Genomic DNA, 16,464 nt, shown 5'->3' with positions numbered 1-16,464 from the left:
TAACCACGTGTGTGTAATGTAAATATGTGTGTTTGTGTGTATTTTGTTTGAATAAATCAGGTTACAAAGAAGAAAAAAAAAAGAGTGGCGCAGTGGATTCCACTTCCGGACGCGATAGCGAGCGGACGTGATATGAATCGCTCTCCGTCATCGGGGGCGGCCGAGCCCGACCACGGTGATAATGGTGTTACCCTATTGCCGAAGGACTATAGGCTTCAACTGCCTCCGCTGCCGACCGGGGAGACGGCGAAACTCAGCGTTGTGCTTCACGCTGACCTTGAAGGACGCCCCTACCGGATTGAGGACTTTAGGCAGCCGTTACACCAGGTAGGCATTCTGTCGGACGTGGCAGGCCTGGGAGCCTACCAGATGAGTCACGTCTGGCTGCTCAAGTTGCGCACGCCGGAGGCGAAGGCGAAACTGCTGGAGGCCGGAAGTCTGCAGGTAAAGGGTAAGCTGTGCCACGTCGTCGACCCCAGCCGGAGGGAGCTGCGTATAATGCTCCACTGGGTGACCTTTGACGTCCCGGTGGACTCGGTGCGACGGGCCTTCGAGCCGTACGGGTCTGTCAAGGATATCACTCGAGAGACCTGGAAGGTTGAAGGTTTCGTGGACGTCGAGTCTACAACGCTGGCCGTGCGGGTGACGTTGAATGAAGGCATACCGTTGGAGAGCCTCCCACACCAGCTTCGGATTGGCGGAGGCACGGTCCTGGTTGTCGTCCCCGGACGCGCACCGATATGCCTGCGCTGCCGGCGCACTGGCCATATACGTCGAGACTGCAGAGCACCTCGGTGCTCGCAGTGCCGAGCCTTCGGGCATGAAACCAGGGACTGCGTCAAGACGTACGCCCGTGTCACCGGCAGCAACACCGACACGGTAGCATCCGAGCTGGTGATGGACGAGGACGAGGCTGAGATGGCAGCCGCACCGTCGACTTCACTGGCCCAGCAACCACGCAACGAGGCGGCAGCGGCCAGCTCAATACCAGGACCTGTGGCACCGGAGCTTCCGCACGGGGCACCGAGAGAAAAGGTGGACACCGAGGCGAGCCAAGACGTTGTGCCCGAGCAAGCCACGGAGACTTCTAGCACCCCGGCGGGACCCGCGCAACGAGAAGACACCGTAGTTTCTAAGGACGACGATCAGAACAACGATATGGGCGTAGTGACGGGGAGCGCGAAACGGGCGCTGGAGGACCCACCTTCAGGCCGGGGGGAGGCTCAGCTGAGGCGCCTAGAACGCGAATGGTGTGGCAAGGTAGGACGTTTCAAGACCCAGTCTGTGCCTTTAACGCGTAACAAGGAACAGAAGCAGTAAGTCTTTTCGGCACGCCACTGACTGACCTTGTAAGTTCTATGTTCTCCACCGGGCTTCCACCTAAAGCTTATGCTTGAAAGACCCCTACGTGTGGGCACTATAAATGTGCGGGGCCTATGTTCCAGACGCAGGCAATGTCAGCTGAGCCGCCTGTTTGCCGATAAAAACCTTGACATTGTCGCAGTACAAGAATCAAAGATAGAAAGTGAAGACCGGACGGAAAGCATGGTACGGATTTTCGGGTCTCAGTACAATGTGTGCGTTAGCCACGCAGTTGGGATGTCCGGAGGATGTTTGGTGTTCCTTAAAAAGTGTATTGGAAAGGTTGAACAAGTTATCAGTTGTGAGTCGGGTAGGATGTTACTTTGTGATTTTTCTTATTGTAGTTTCACCTTTCGCGTGGTGTGTATTTATGCTCCTAACTGGGTTGAGGAAAGACGGGTTTTTTTTTGAAAATATTACGAAGTATATTCAAACAGATCGCCTAGTCATTTTGTTGGGGGATTTTAACTGCGTTTGCGCCCCAGAGGATAGATCGAATGGAGCACGATATAGAGACGTCAGTTCTGAATACTTGTGCGATATGATACAGCGGTGTGAACTGGAAGACGTTGCTCACTTTTCATCAAGTGCAAGGAGCCTACAGTTTACACACTTCCAAGGAGCGAGCCACACGCGTTTAGACAGGGCCTACGTTTCCCCCGAACTTATCGCGATAAGCAAAAATTACGCAGTGGATCACGTGTCTTTTAGCGATCACTGCCTCGTTTCTTTTATGTTGTCCTCTTCCCCGGACGCTAACAAGAAATTCAGTTGGGAATTGTGGAAATTTAATACTAAGTTATTAGGGGACGATATCTTCGTAGGTAATGTTCGGGAAAATCTCTGCTCTTTGACTCGTGCAGAGGATGGTATCGGCGCAAAATGGGAATGTTTTAAACAAGAGATAAAAATGAGTGCCATCGAAAGATCTAGTTCTTTAAAACACGAGGAAACGAAATACATAAGACAGCTAAGCTGCCTGCTACAAGAGTTAACGCGCCAAGAATGTCGTTCACCAGGTCTTTTTTCAGAAGACATAGTCAAGTTGAAAAAGAACTCGAGGCTCTTGATACCGAACGCTATAAGGGAGCCATGGTGCGATCGCGTTTGAAACGGTTATCGCTTGGCGAGATACCAACGAAACGAGCTTTGGGAATGGAAAAGAAGTACGCGCGAGGAAATGAAATAAGCGAAATCTTGTATCAAGGAGATCTGTCTAGTGATAGAACAACCGTGGAACGCGCGTTTGTCGAATATTATCAGGAGCTTTTCAGTTATCGCAAGCCGAAGTTGACGGAGTTTGAAAGGCTTTATCTGCCGTTAATGACGAGGCTAGACGAAGACCTTAAAGAAAGACTAGAACAGTCAATAGTTTTGGGCGAAGTTGAAAAAGCGGTAGACCATTTGCAGCCCGGAAAATCGCCTGGACCGGATGGTCTGGGAGCGGAATTTTATAAATCCTTCAAAGACCAAATTGCACCTTTATTGCTTAGCGTGTTTAGTGAAGCGTACCGTCTTAAAGCTTTGCCTCCGTCCTTTCTATGTACCCATACGATTTTAATTCCCAAGTGTGAAGATCACGTGAAACTCCGCCAAGTAGGGTCCTATCGTCCTATAACACTGACCAACGTTGATTACAAAATTTTAATGAAGGTGTTGGCGGAACGGCTACAAAGCGTTATAAGTATTATAGTCGGTCCGCATCAAACATGTGGTATCAAGGGGAGAAGTATCGTCACGAATGTACATGTTGCGCGTTCCATCTTAGAATGTTGTGATGCGATGGACCGAAGGGTCGCAGTGGTACAGATAGACCTCGAAAAAGCTTTTGATCGGGTGTCCCACGATATTATTTTTTCTATTTTGAAGCATGTGAATTTAGGATCAGTTTTGTGTGATGGCGTGCGCATGGCATACCGTAACTGCGCCACCAGTTTAGTTATCAACAAGAGTGTTAGCGAACGGATTCGCCTTTTTTCATCAGTGCGGCAAGGTTGCCCACTTTCGCCGCTGCTTTTTTGTATCTTCTTGGAGCCTTTTTGTTTAAGTGTTATACGCGATAGTTATGTGAAAGGTTTTCGTTTGCAAGCTAGCGAAGTTCGTCTGCAGTCATACGCGGATGACGTAGCTATTTTTTGTACCGACAAGGAAAGTGTGAAAAGAGCCATTGATCTAACTAGGGTGTTTTGTGAACACACCTGTAGTTCAGTGAACTGGCACAAGTGTACCGGTTTTTGGCACGGCGACTGGCCGTCAACGTCAATGGTGTTTGAACGCATTGTCTGGTCTGCCACGCCCGTGCGTTATCTTGGCGTGCCTTTGGGACACTACCGAAACAATGACGAGTACTGGCGCGAAGAAACAGAAGCCATGCGCTCAAAGGCGACCAAGTGGGGGGGGAAACTGTTTGTCTATGTTTGCGCGGGCCACAGTATGCAATGTTTTTTTTATGGCTAAGCTGTGGTACGTGCTACAGGTGCTGCACTGTTCACGGAATAACATTCAACGTATGCACCGAGTGTTTGCGATTTTTATATGGAATTCGGTTTGGGAGCGAACTAGTCGAACGAACATTTTCCGCCGAGTCAAAACGGGGGGCCTTGGTCTTTCTCATTTATTCATCAGGCAGCTCGTGAACAGGTTTATTTTCCTTCGGGACCAAAGGGACCCATTTTTACGCACCGTGATTCAAGTGAGGTTACGAGACGTGATACCTGAGTTTATTGTGGCGTCAAGTGGCTACAGCGGCCTGATTCGAGGGTATTTAAAGGAAGTCATCGACGCATATAGGTTTTTAAGAGCACGGTTCTCGCTAGAATATTTGTCAGGAGTGCCCCGTAAACGGTTGTCGAGAGATCTGACCGACTCGCTGTTTCCCGTCCCCTTGTACCGATCCTTGTACAGTGCCGCACCAGGACAAGACGTTTTAAAAAGAGTCAAGAGAATGATTGTCCCCGCATGTGCAAAAACGTTTTTCTTTAAACTGCACAGTGAAACGCTCCCTGTCAAAACCTGGTTAGTGTCCAAGGGCATACCAGTAGCATGGTCTGAAAACTGCTTGCTGTGTAAAAAACCCGAGACCTTAGAACATGTATTCCTAGATTGCTGGGATGCGGTGTTTTTTTGGGACATCCTTCAAAGAACTTTAAAAAAAGATCTCCCGTTAACGCCGTATGGCATACGATACTTGTTTGTGGAAGGTGGAGACACTGTTCCCTATGACATGTTTATGCTCATTGCACTGTATAGTCTGTGGCAATGCCGCATGGCGGTACGGCACGCGGATGTTAATGTGCGTCCTGTTCATAGGTAATTCGTTAAAAGCATGTGTTACCTGAAAGAAATTTATAAGGTGGAGCAGCCACTTCCTGACTGGCTTCCACTGGTTGAAAAGCTTGCGACCCTTAAAGATCTCTGACGATTTGTACTCTGTGTTACTTTCCTCATCAGCCAAATTGGCTCATGCTTTAACCTTTTAGTGAAGAAGTAAACCTGTAAAACAAAAACAGGCAATAAAGAAAAAAAAAAAAAAAAGAGTGGCGCAGTGGAAGCGTGCTGGGCCCATAACTTAGAGGTCCGTGAATCGAAACCACGCTCTGCTACATTAAGTTTTTTTTTGTTTTTCTTGTTTCTTTTGTTTTTTGGCCTGGGGGGGGGGGGGGGGGGGGGGAGGGGGGTTAAAATGACAAACCAAGGGCGCTTTTGTCGTAGATATTTAGGATATATCTGTTCTAATTAATAAGATGCGAGGAGCTTTCCAGTAGTATATATAATCAGTGAGCCTCCCCACAACATCCGCTACTTATGCCCCAAAGTACAGCAGAGTGGCGCAGTGGACACGTGCTGGGCCCATAACCTAGAGGTACGTGGATCGAAACCACGCTCTGCTACGTTGAATGTTTTTTTTTGTTTCTTTTAACATTGAAAAACCAAGAGCGGTTTTGTTTTAAATATTTATGACATATCTGTTCGAAAGGTCTGTCCACACGATGCATCCTTTAGGCGCGCAACAGTTTCGCGACACTCAAGTTTCGCGAAATGTGCTCGTTCAAACGTACCACTTCACGTGCAACAACGATGACGTTTAGACTCGCGAAAATAGTTTGGGTGTTGACCATAAAGTGGCGCTTCAGTTGAAAGCCAACATCCTCATCATCACCATTGGCCATTCAGCGTCGTGTTCTCCATCTCCCGCAACATTCTAAAAACCGCCAGCATCGCCGGCAGCTCCGCCGCCGCTGGTTCGAACACTCCTCCGTCCCCGCACCGCCCCGTTTTCGGCACGGCGCCCACGGCGCTTTCGCCGGGACGGGGCGAGACGCCGGCTGTGTGAATGAGGCCTAATTGTCTTCGTCCATCGCTGGATTTTTTTCCGATATGCTACTCACTTTTCCTTCAGTGGTGCTTGACGTGCTTGCGGAAGCGCCGGCAGTATCCCTCGTTCGTGGTTTCGGTTTTTTTCGGATTTGGCTCGGCTACAACACCGGCAGTGAAGTGGTCTTCTCAAACAACTCGCTCCCCCGTCAAAGGCCACGTGAGAGCGTTTCTGAGCGGCCATTGGCGGCGCCCTCAGAGTGATTGACAGGACTCGGCAAAGTTTCAGCAAAAGCTCGCTCCAGAAGCGAGGTGTGCGCGCAACCTTTTTTTGATGCGCGCGTCCTCTTTGGACTCGTTCAGACGGCGCAACCATTTCGCGAAACTACGTTTCGCGACACTAGATGCGCGAGAAAAATGCATCGTGTGAACGCGCCTTAAGTAGTAAAATGCGAGGAGCTTTCCCGTAGTACTTATAATCAGTGTGCCTCCTCACAGCATGCACCGCTTTTGCTTCAAATCACAGCAGAGTGGCGCAGTGGAATTAAGTATTCCACTTCCGGCTTTCCAGCGTATCGGACGCGTAATCGATGAGCTCCCCCGAAGCGGTGATAACGGCCCCCGCAGGCCGCGGTGGCTCTGTTACTTCTGGATCTGAGGATTATCGGATGCTACCGCCTTCGCCGCCATCAGGTGAAGCGATGAAGTGTGCAGTCGTACTGCACGGCGACATCGCTTGTCGTCCGTACCGTATAGAAGATTTTCGCCAACCGCTGTGCGATGCCGGAGTGCTCGGGGAGGTGACCAGGCTTAAGGCTTTTCGGATGTCCCATGTCTGGCTGCTTTATATTCGAACTAAGGCGGCCAAGCAGAAGCTGCTTGAGACGGGGCGGCTCACCGTCGAGGAACGCACGTTTGTCATTGTGGACCCTTTTTGCGAGGAACTGAAGATCAAGTTGCCCTCGGTGTCTTTTGGCGTCACAAGCGACGCCATTCACCGAGCTTTCTCCACCTTCTGAGACGTTAAGGAGGTGGCACACGAGCGGTGGAGGGTGCAAGGCTTCGAAGGCGTCGAGTCCACTACCAGGATTCTGCGCCTGGTCCTCCGGGAGGGAGTTGGCATCGACCGTCTGCCCCACCAGCTTCGGCTCGGCGCTGGCACGGTGCTTGTGGTCGTGCCTGGGCGGGCACCTATCTGTCTGCGGTGCGGCATGAAGGGCCACATTCGTCGGGACTGCCCGGCACCCAGGTGCAGCGAGCGCCGTGCCTATGGGCACGAGCGGGCCGTCTGCGTCCGCTCGTACGCCCGAGTCGCGGGACGAAGTGCGAGCGACGAGACGGATGAATACCTCATGGACGAAGAGGAGGCAGAGAGAGCGGCAGCGCCTGCGGAAACTGCGGCCGTGCAGCCAAAGGGGACGGTTGGCGCGACCGTTGCCGGCCCCACGGTGGTGAACGCCTCGTCACCGGAGCAGCCTTCCACTGCTGTTCCGCTTCTTGCACCAGTGGTTGCGCGCCAGTTGGCGACCCCACCAGATAACAGCGAGGTAGGTGCGACTCTGGTTCCTGATGAGGGCTCCACTGGCAAAGAAATTGACGTCGAGGCGGGTACTGCAAAGCGCCCACTCGAAGAGATCACGGAGGCCTCCCATTGAAGAAGGCTGCGCCAGCTGGAGCGCGAGTGGAGGATGGTGGCGGGATGGAAGGGCGTAGACAGCGAGTCGCGGTCTTCGTCCCCGAAGGGCCGCTAAAAGCTGTCTCAGTGAACCACCGTATCAGCGGACCGCCCTGTAACGTGAAGACCTATGTAGGTAAGAGCCGCACGCATGGTCTGGTCCCGGTAGATAATGGTTTCTAGTGAAAAACCTGTAAGGCTGGCGACCCTCAACGTACGAGGGCTCGCGGACCGTAGAAGGCAACGGCAGTTATATCGCCTTGTCGTAGAACAGGACCTTGACATTGTAGCCTTGCACGAGACCAAGGTAGAGTGCGTGGAACAGACCGAGCATATGGGGGGCCTTTTAGAGCACGCTACGATGTTTCCGTCAGCCGCGCTGTAGGAACGTCGGCTGGGTGTCTTTTGCTTATACGGCAGAGTTTGGGGGCAGTGGTTCAAGCAGTTACGACATATGATTCTGGCCGGTTGATTTACTGTTCGAGTGTTGCGTGGCGTCTCATATATGATACACGTTTATACACATACCAAAGCAGAAGAAAGAAAACGTTTTTTTTTTAGTTCATTCGTTCTTATTGTGATGGTAACCGTATAATAATATTCCTTGGCGATTTCAAGTGTGTGTGTTCCACGCGAGACAAAGCAAGTGCTACGGCTTTCAGAGATGCGAGTACGATTATTTTAAATGAAATCGTCAACAAGTATGGGTTGGAAAATGTAGGTGACGTTTAGGGGGACGCGGTAAATGTCCGATTCAACCAATTCCAGGGACATAGTCATGCCCGTTCGGATAGGTTTTAAATTTCATCAGAGTTGATGACTGTATGCTCTACTTTGTCATACCTGTCTCTTTTAGTGGCCATTGTCTAGTGTCTTTCACACTGGGAAGAGTCATGGAAAAGAGAAAAGCTTTTTGTTGGGAGCTGTGGAAGCTGAATAGTAAACGTTTAAATGACCAAACGTTCGCTGAAGCAGTCAAGGATTGCTTGGAAAAGTTCAATGAATGTGATAACCATAGCTACGCTTCAAAATGGAACAGGATGTTAAAATGAGAGCAACGAAAAAGGAAAGCGTGACCCAGAATTGCAAAAGAAAACGAGAAGAAATGCTACGAAACACTCTTAAGATTTGGCTTGGCGAAGAAAGCCGACCGCCTGGGCTGTTGAAGGATTATATTTGCTCCGTAAAAGGGCAACTGGAAGTAATTAAGGAACGGGATCACGGTGCACTGATACGGGCGCGAATGGGAAAGATGTTGAGGGGTGAAGCGCCAACAGAAGGGCACACTGAATGGAAAAGAAGTATGCTAGCCGCAATGTGCGGGAAATTTAGTGTTGCGGGGCAGTGACTAGTGACCAAGCGGAAATAGAAAGCGTTTCTGTGCGATTTTTCTAAAGCTCTTTTCTCTTATCGGCCTGTCAAACTTGATAAGTTTAGAAGCGAATATCTGAGTTTATTGCCGCGTTTAGAAGATGACATAGTATCAGGTTTAGAAGCAGAAATCACCGTGGCTGAGGTCGAGCTGGCAATCGACGAATTGAATCCAGGGAAATCGCCGCGCCCCGATTGTCGAAGTGCGGCCATATATAAGGCATATAAGAGTAAGATCAGCCCCCTGCTGTGCCAGCTATTTTGCGAAGCTTATGAACAGGAAATGCTTTCCCCATCCTTTTCCCGCTCACATACAGTTTTAATTCCGAACACCGATGACGTAGTTGAAAGGTGGCAAGTATCGGGCTACCGTCCCATTTGTTTGACAAATGTAGATTATAAAATATTTATGAAAATATTGGTTAGGCGTTTGCGGTTGGTCGCAAAAGATGCAGTTGCACCCCACCAGACGTGCAGAACAAAAGGGCGTTTAATTGTGACGAGTATTCGCTGTCTTCTGCTGCTCGACTCGTGCGTGCGCTGACCACGGAAGCTGGGGAATACACATGTCCTCGAGCATCTTCTTGACATGTCTCGACGTGTGCACTGGGCAGTTGTCCTGCTGCAAAATGAAGAGTCCGTCGGGAAATGGCTCATTTAAAAGAAATGGCAGCATGTCGTGACCTACGATTTCGCCGTATTTCTCAGCAGTCAACCTTTCGTCATTTTTAACCCGGGGGCCAAGTCCCTGGCAAGTGACGGCGCCCCAAACATTGACAGAGCAGCGCCCTCTCCGTTCGACCGCCAGCGTGTATTCGGCGTCATGGCTATGAAGGAAACGACATAGCAATTAGCAGCAATACTATTGCCCAGTAGTTCTCAAAAACAGTGAAAACACACGTTCAACTTCACCGTAACTCAAACATGTTTGATCGTTGCGTTGTTAGTGTCTTTCATGCTTTGCTTCTACGTTCCGGACACATCGGTTAAGGACACAATCTTTAATATAAACTAAGGCACGTGAAATAATGGTTTCACGCATTTAGACATTATTTAGATCCACTTAAGAACTGATAAGAACAATGTCGCAAAAAGTTTTGTTCACTTTCAGCAACTCACATTAATAACCAACATTCTATGGTTTCTGTTTAGTTCAGTCTCCGATATGATCGGGTATAGACCAACACGCTGTTTACAAACAAGCCCGCGTTTGCCCACACAAGGTGTGGGAACTGCGCGTGCGCAGAAACCAAATTCGGGAGGAGTGAAGCGTCTGCGCATGCGCAGTGCCGTCGACAGCGCCCCGCATCTGCGTGACGTCAGGGCCGCGTGTTGTTCTATATTCTAAGGATACTATGCTAACGAGATCACGCCATCTGAAGTAGGGCCGCCAAACATGTCGTTGCTGGTTCCATACAGTGCAAAAGGTGCACTCCTCGGTGAATACGACCATCTTTAAAATGATCCAGTGTCCATGTGGAATGCTCCCGAGCAAACTCAAGACGCAGTTGCTTGTGCCTGGATGTCAAAAATGTTTTCTGGCGTGCCACGCGCGGACGAAGTCTGGCTCGTCGGAGTCTTCTTCTTATTGTCTTTTCGCTCACCCGAAGTCCGAGCTTCTGCTGTATCTCCTTAATTGCAATTATCGGCGTGTTAACCACCACTGCAATTAACCACTGATCCTCATGCGGAGTTGTACATAATGGTCGACGTGCGTGTGGTGCATCGTAAATGCGGCCTTCGTCGCGGAAAGCGCGGACAATCCAAGTGACGCGGTTTTGACATCGCAACCAACTCTCGAAGCAATGTCTTGCCTGCTTCGTCCAATTTCTGCAAGCGCGATTATTTTATGTACGGTCTCCGGCAATATGAAAGACCCACTGGGAGCGCGTGGCCGAGGCGGTGGCTGGTGGGGGCGCTGCGAGCGCTCCGGGCAATTCCATTCTGCTTCGAGGGGAGGACGCTCACTCGGGGCTCAGCACAATCTGATAAGCGCGTTTCGCTTTCGCTGAGCCCGAGTGAGCGTCCTTTCCTCGAAGCAGAATGGAATTGTCCGGAGCGCTCGCAGCGCCCCCGCCAGCCACCGCCTCGGCCACGCGCTCCCAGTGGTTCTTTCATATTGCCGGAGACTGTACTGCCTCTTGTGGAACACGTGATAAAGCACTGCTTTGTGGCAACCGGAATCATGCTTTCGCCTTTTATTCCGAAACACACGTCTAAAACAGGATTTTCACACGGAACGTGAATCATGAGCGCCCAATAGAGTTGTACCTTTTATTTAAATTTATTGTGAATCATCTCGATGATCAGAGTCATCCGTGCTTATCTGTGATGCACCAAAATAGCATGAGAATATTCAGATGCGCAGAGGCGTGTAAGGTCCGGCCGAAGTGACATGGTATTTTGTGTTTATAACAAACAAAAAATCAAGAAACCAAATTTTTGTTCCTAGAGGGACCCTAAGAAAATCAAATAAAAACATTTGATGCGGGAGGCATAGTAATACTTTTATGCACATCGTGGTTACGAAATTATTTCATATTAAGCCCAATTATTACCGCTTTCCCCCCTTCCGTATCAATCAGATCATGACCGTCACGTGCAGCTTTTCCGAGACATTCTCTACACGGTGAGTTTGCAGATGGCTTCCTGTTCGGCCTTTACTCGCTTGCCGAGGAATCATTGTTGTCTCATACCTAATATCATATCATACATAGGGTTTTTACACTTTTAACCATCGATCGAATACTGCTGCTTTATCTACGCCTAAAGCAAGCTCCAGTTTATCAGCTGTTATAACATCATCTCGAACACTTGGGGCCAACACCCGAAGGCGGCAATTCTGATCGGCCATGCTTTAGTGATTCACACTGCTAAAGGCTGGAATCCCGATAAAAGCTATGCGTCCACCCCTTTTATACCGGAATGGTTTGGTCCCAATAGCCCGGCTCTCAAAACGCGGCAACGCTCGACGCGACGCCTGCGGGATTTTCGCTGCTCCGGTCGGCGTTCGACCGGCGACTGTACCTAGTGAAAAGACGGTGAGAGTGCAGGCGAGCTGGTGGTAGCTAATCATGTCGTATTACACCTGAGACTGCGGTGGAAGAAATCGGAAGAACCTTCAGTAGAAGGAACAGACACAGAGAACGTCTCAAACTCAGCTCAAGCTGAGTTTGAGACGTTCACTGTGTCTGTTCCTTCTACTGAAAGTTCTTCCGATTTCTTCCACCGCTGTCTCAGGTGTAATACGACATGATTGACTGTACCTAGCCGTTGGCAATGATGAAAGTGTGCCGTACGACTTGATAATGCTTTTGGGGCTCCATAGTATTTGGAAATCCCGCATGGCCGTGTGACACGCAGACATTAATGTAAGACAGGTGCACGAATATTTTTTTTTAAATAACTCATCAAGTGGTAGTGGTGTCGAAGGCCCAAACCTGTGTGCCTGATTAGGTAACCGTGCTGGAAAGTTCGACATAATTAAAACCCTTTTAGTCCTACTATGTTCACCGTATCACAGCAGAGTGGCGCAGTACATTCTACTTCCGGCAGCGAAAGCGAAAAACAGCAGAATCATGAGCTCCCATGGAGCGAAGATAACTGCCCACGCCGGCCGCAATGTTACTGTTTTGCCCAGCTCAAATGATACCAGGTTTTTACTGCCTCAGCTTCCATCAGGGGATGCCATGAAGAAAGCGGTCGTCCTTCACTGCGACAATGCTGGAAGGCCGTGCCCGACTGAGGATTTCAGGCAGCCGCTCGACGAGCTTGGGGTCCTCAGGGAAGTGGCCGGCATAGGCGCGTACCAGATTTCATTTCATTTCATTTTATTACCTCAAAGGCACTCGACTTGCGAGCGCATTACACGAGGGGGGAAATTCATAATATACAATTAGAACTTCGAAACAGTATTTTCGCGTATATACTATTTACATCTTAAAATAATACGCACAAAAATGCACTGGGGAAAGCGTGCAGACAAAAGAGCAGGAAAAAGAACACATACATGATATAACATTGCAATTTCATATATCGCGACATAATTGAATGAGTGTAAACAAAACTTAACGCAAAAAAAAAAGATCGAGATGAAAATGCAAAAATATACAACAGCGTGCAAGGCAAACAAATATCAAGGTAGACACCGCTTACTAACTGCTCATTCCAATGTACTGTTCACATTTTAATTTATTTGCTGCTAGGTTAGTCTCCGATACAACTTCGTATGGCATATCATTCCAATCTCTAATGCACATGACAACAGGCGATGAGGAAAATAATAGTGTGCGTGATTTGGGCGGCTGAATCTTGAGTTGGTGATCCGTTCTGGGTGATATATAGGAGGGCGGTTTGCAGTAGGTTTGCCTAAAAGTTGATGCGCTATTGAAAATAGTATGAAAAAGACATAGTCGTGACAGCCGTCGACGTTTCTCAAGAGAATGTAGACCAAGGTTGTTTTTTAGTGACGTGACGCTAGTAAATGATGAATAGTCAGAGGTAATAAATCGGGCTGCCTTATTCTGGACGGACTCCTGTCTATCAACAAGGTATGCCTGATGAGGACTCCAGACAGCGCTAGCGTATTCTAGTTTTGGAAGTATCAGCGAATTGTAGGCAAGCAATTTAGTGGACGGAGGTGCGAGAGATATATTTCTTTTCAAGAAGCCGAGGGTTTTATGAGCACTTGCTACTATGCAATCTACCTGATAAGACCAGTTTAACGTTTCTGAAAAGTGGACACCAAGGTACTTGTAAACGGACACCCTGTCAATGTTGCGTCCCTGAAGGAAATACTGGGTAGACGATCTACTTGGCGATGTGGAAATGTTCATGTGTTTACTTTTTGAGACATTAATATTCATGAGCCAGTCGGTGCACCAAGTTCCGATCCTGTCAAGGTCATTTTGCAATATTAAATGATCGGATGTATCGGATATCTTTCTGTATATGACACAATCATGACGCACGTCTGGCGGCTTAACCTGAAGACCAAAGCGGCCAAGCTCAAGTTGGTGGAGGTAGGGCGGCTCGCGTGTGAAGAGACGCACGACCCTTGTCATCGACCCCGCCAGGCTAGAGGTGCGCATTAAGTAGCACTGGGTGCCGTTCGGCGTGTCGCATGACATGTTTCGCAAGGCCTTCCCGGAGCGTGGCGAGGTGAAGGACGTCACGTACGACCGCTGGATGGTGCCGGGCTTTGAGGGTGTTGTGTCCACAACCCTGATAGTGCGTTTAGTGCTCCGGGAGGGCATCACTCTTGACCACCTCCCTCACCAGCTGCGATGCGGCAGCGGCTTGGTGCAGGTCGCCGTGCCTGGGAGAGCCCCGATGTGCCTTCGGTGCCGCAGGACGGGGCACATTCGTCGCGGCTGCCGGGCCCCCAGATGCACCGAGTGCCGCCCTTTTTGCCACGAGCGGGACGAGTGTGTCTATTCCTACGCCCGGGCCGCGGGACGAGGCGTCAACGACGACTATGCCGAAGACCGGATGAACGAGGAAGAAGAAGAGAAAAAAGCGGCATAATCGGCAGCCCCGACTCCTGGCGTGACAGATGACGCCCCTGGCACCGTCCCCGCGGAAGATAGCACCTCGCCGCCGAAGCCGCCGTCCACCGCTGATCCTGCCACACCATCGGCAGCCGAGCTCCGGTCGGAGGCCTCACAAAGGAGCGACATGGTTGGCACAGCCTCGTCTCCTGTCGAGGTCTCCCCCGAGCCAGAAATGGATTTTGAAGCAGGCTCAGCGAAGCGCCGGTTCGAAGACGTCGCGGACACAACCGGTGGGGAACTTCGACTGCGCCAACTGGAGCGCAAATGGAAGGTGGTCGCCGGCTGGAAGGGTGCAGAGGGCAATCCGCGGGCTTGTGAAAAGTTTTGGGGTTTCGGACTCTCCAAACCGTTTTCTTTCCCCCTCCCCCTTCCCTACGCCACATGCTTCCCCCTCTTTGCAAATATCAGCTGATCTTCGAACAACTTATCTCCTTTGTGCGGGAATGTTTGTTGATAGGCAAAACAACGACTAAAATTCGAAAGTAATTTGTAACTTGAGTTGAAGTTACTCAAAGAAGTAATTAAAGTAAACTACTAATTACCGAAATAAAAATGTAATTGAAAGTTACTAAACTACTCAGAAAAGTAGTTTAACTACAGTAACTTGAGTAGAGTAGTTGAACTACGTACAAGTCTGCATAATAATGAGCCGTATTGGCGATGGCAGACGGCGGAGCTTCGCGAAAAAGTAAAGAAAAGACGGGGGAATGATTACCCCCTACTTGTCTATCTTTGCGCGTGCCACAGTTTGCAATATTAATTTTTTTGTTAGGAAACTGTGGTACGTGCCACAAGTTTTGCATTGTTCGCGGGTAGATATGCAAAAACCGAATCGTGTGTTGGCGGTGTTTATTTGAAGCTCCACTTGGGAGCGATCCAGTACGACGAATCTTTTCCGGCGCGTTCGCAATGGGGGGCTCAGTTGGTTGCATTTGTTTTTGCGCCAGATTGTATATCGTTTTATTTATTGGAGGGACGTTCAGAACCTTATTTTGCGCACTGTTTTTCATGCGAGACTTGCAAGCAGGTTGCCCGAGTTGATGGTTTCCACGCCTGCGTTGCCAGGTGGCATTTATGACCATCTTGAAAAAGTGGTTGAGTCATGTGAATTTTTGTTGGTGCGTTTTTCAGCTTAGTATTTGAGCGAAGTATCTCGAAAACAATTGTATAAGGATGTGTGTGGTGTTTCTTTTTCTGTACCTTTATACAGATCCTTATACCGTGTGGGCCCAAGGTGGGACGTTTTAAGCCGTGTTAAGAAGATGACATTGCACTCAGGCATCAAGACCTTTTTCTTTAAATCACATTCGGGTACCTTGCCCCTAAAGTCATGGTTGGACGAGAAGGGGCTTTTCGTATTGTGGGTGGTTCACTACCTTTTATGCAAGAACCCCGAAATGATCGAACACGTGTTCCTTGAGTGCTGGGATGAGGTCTTCTTCTGGAACGTGCTCCAACGCACCTTGAAGAAACGCCTCCCCCTAGACGCGCACGGAATACCTTTTCTTTCGACTAAAAACAAGGATGGCTTTCGGTTTGACTTGGTTATGCTGCTGTGGCTGCACGGTAGTTGGAAGTCCCGAATCGCTGTTCGTCATTGCAAAAGTTATCCGCGAGAGGCGCGGGAATATTTCTGAGAAAGTGTGTCTTTGTATGTCGACGTAGACAAGGCAAAGAAGTGTGCGCCTGAGTTGCTTCTGCGCATCGAAGCGCTGCTGAATATGAAACCTTTTTAATTTTTATGACACCTGCCCTCGTGGCATGCGCTACTAGTGCTGTTGTTCTGGTATGATTTACGTCTTTGTTATTGTGTTTCTGAAGTTCACGTCCGGCAATAATGAAAATCAAGAAAGCGCAGAGTGGCGCAGTGGAAGCGTACTGAGCCCATAACCAAGCGCTCGGTGGATCGACACCACACTCTACTGCAGTGAAATCTTTTTTCTTTCTAGTTTCTAAGGTCATTAAATGACCACCTAAGAGTTGTTTATCGTAATTATTTTGGTTATCTTTTATTACAATTATTGAGACGCTAGTAGCTCTTCAGTAGTGTTTAAATGTCCCTTCCTCTCCACAACATCTTCCAGCTCAGCTAAAAATCCCAGGAGAGTGTTGTAACCACAACCCACTGGTCCGTGGATCGAAATCACGTCCTGCTTTCTTTTTCTTTTCTTTTTTGTTGCGGGGGGGCGG

The 16,464-nt window shown here is 49.3% G+C and overlaps 1 protein-coding gene across 1 annotated transcript; it reads left to right on the top strand.

The window, feature by feature from the left end:
* Positions 1-624: 624 nt before the first annotated feature.
* LOC115327596 lies at positions 625-1,450 on the top strand (the record flags this gene model as incomplete). Its single annotated transcript, XM_040210314.2, has 1 exon — positions 625-1,450. A coding segment is annotated over one exon (696 nt), but the record flags the coding sequence as incomplete, so codon positions are not given.
* Between the last annotated feature and the right edge of the window lie 15,014 nt (positions 1,451-16,464).

This window comes from Ixodes scapularis, unplaced genomic scaffold (genome assembly GCF_016920785.2).
Source record: "Ixodes scapularis isolate PalLabHiFi unplaced genomic scaffold, ASM1692078v2 PGA_scaffold2__306_contigs__length_199485367, whole genome shotgun sequence".
Lineage (NCBI taxonomy): Eukaryota > Metazoa > Arthropoda > Arachnida > Ixodida > Ixodidae > Ixodes > Ixodes scapularis.
This window is presented reverse-complemented; position numbering and strand designations above follow the sequence as displayed.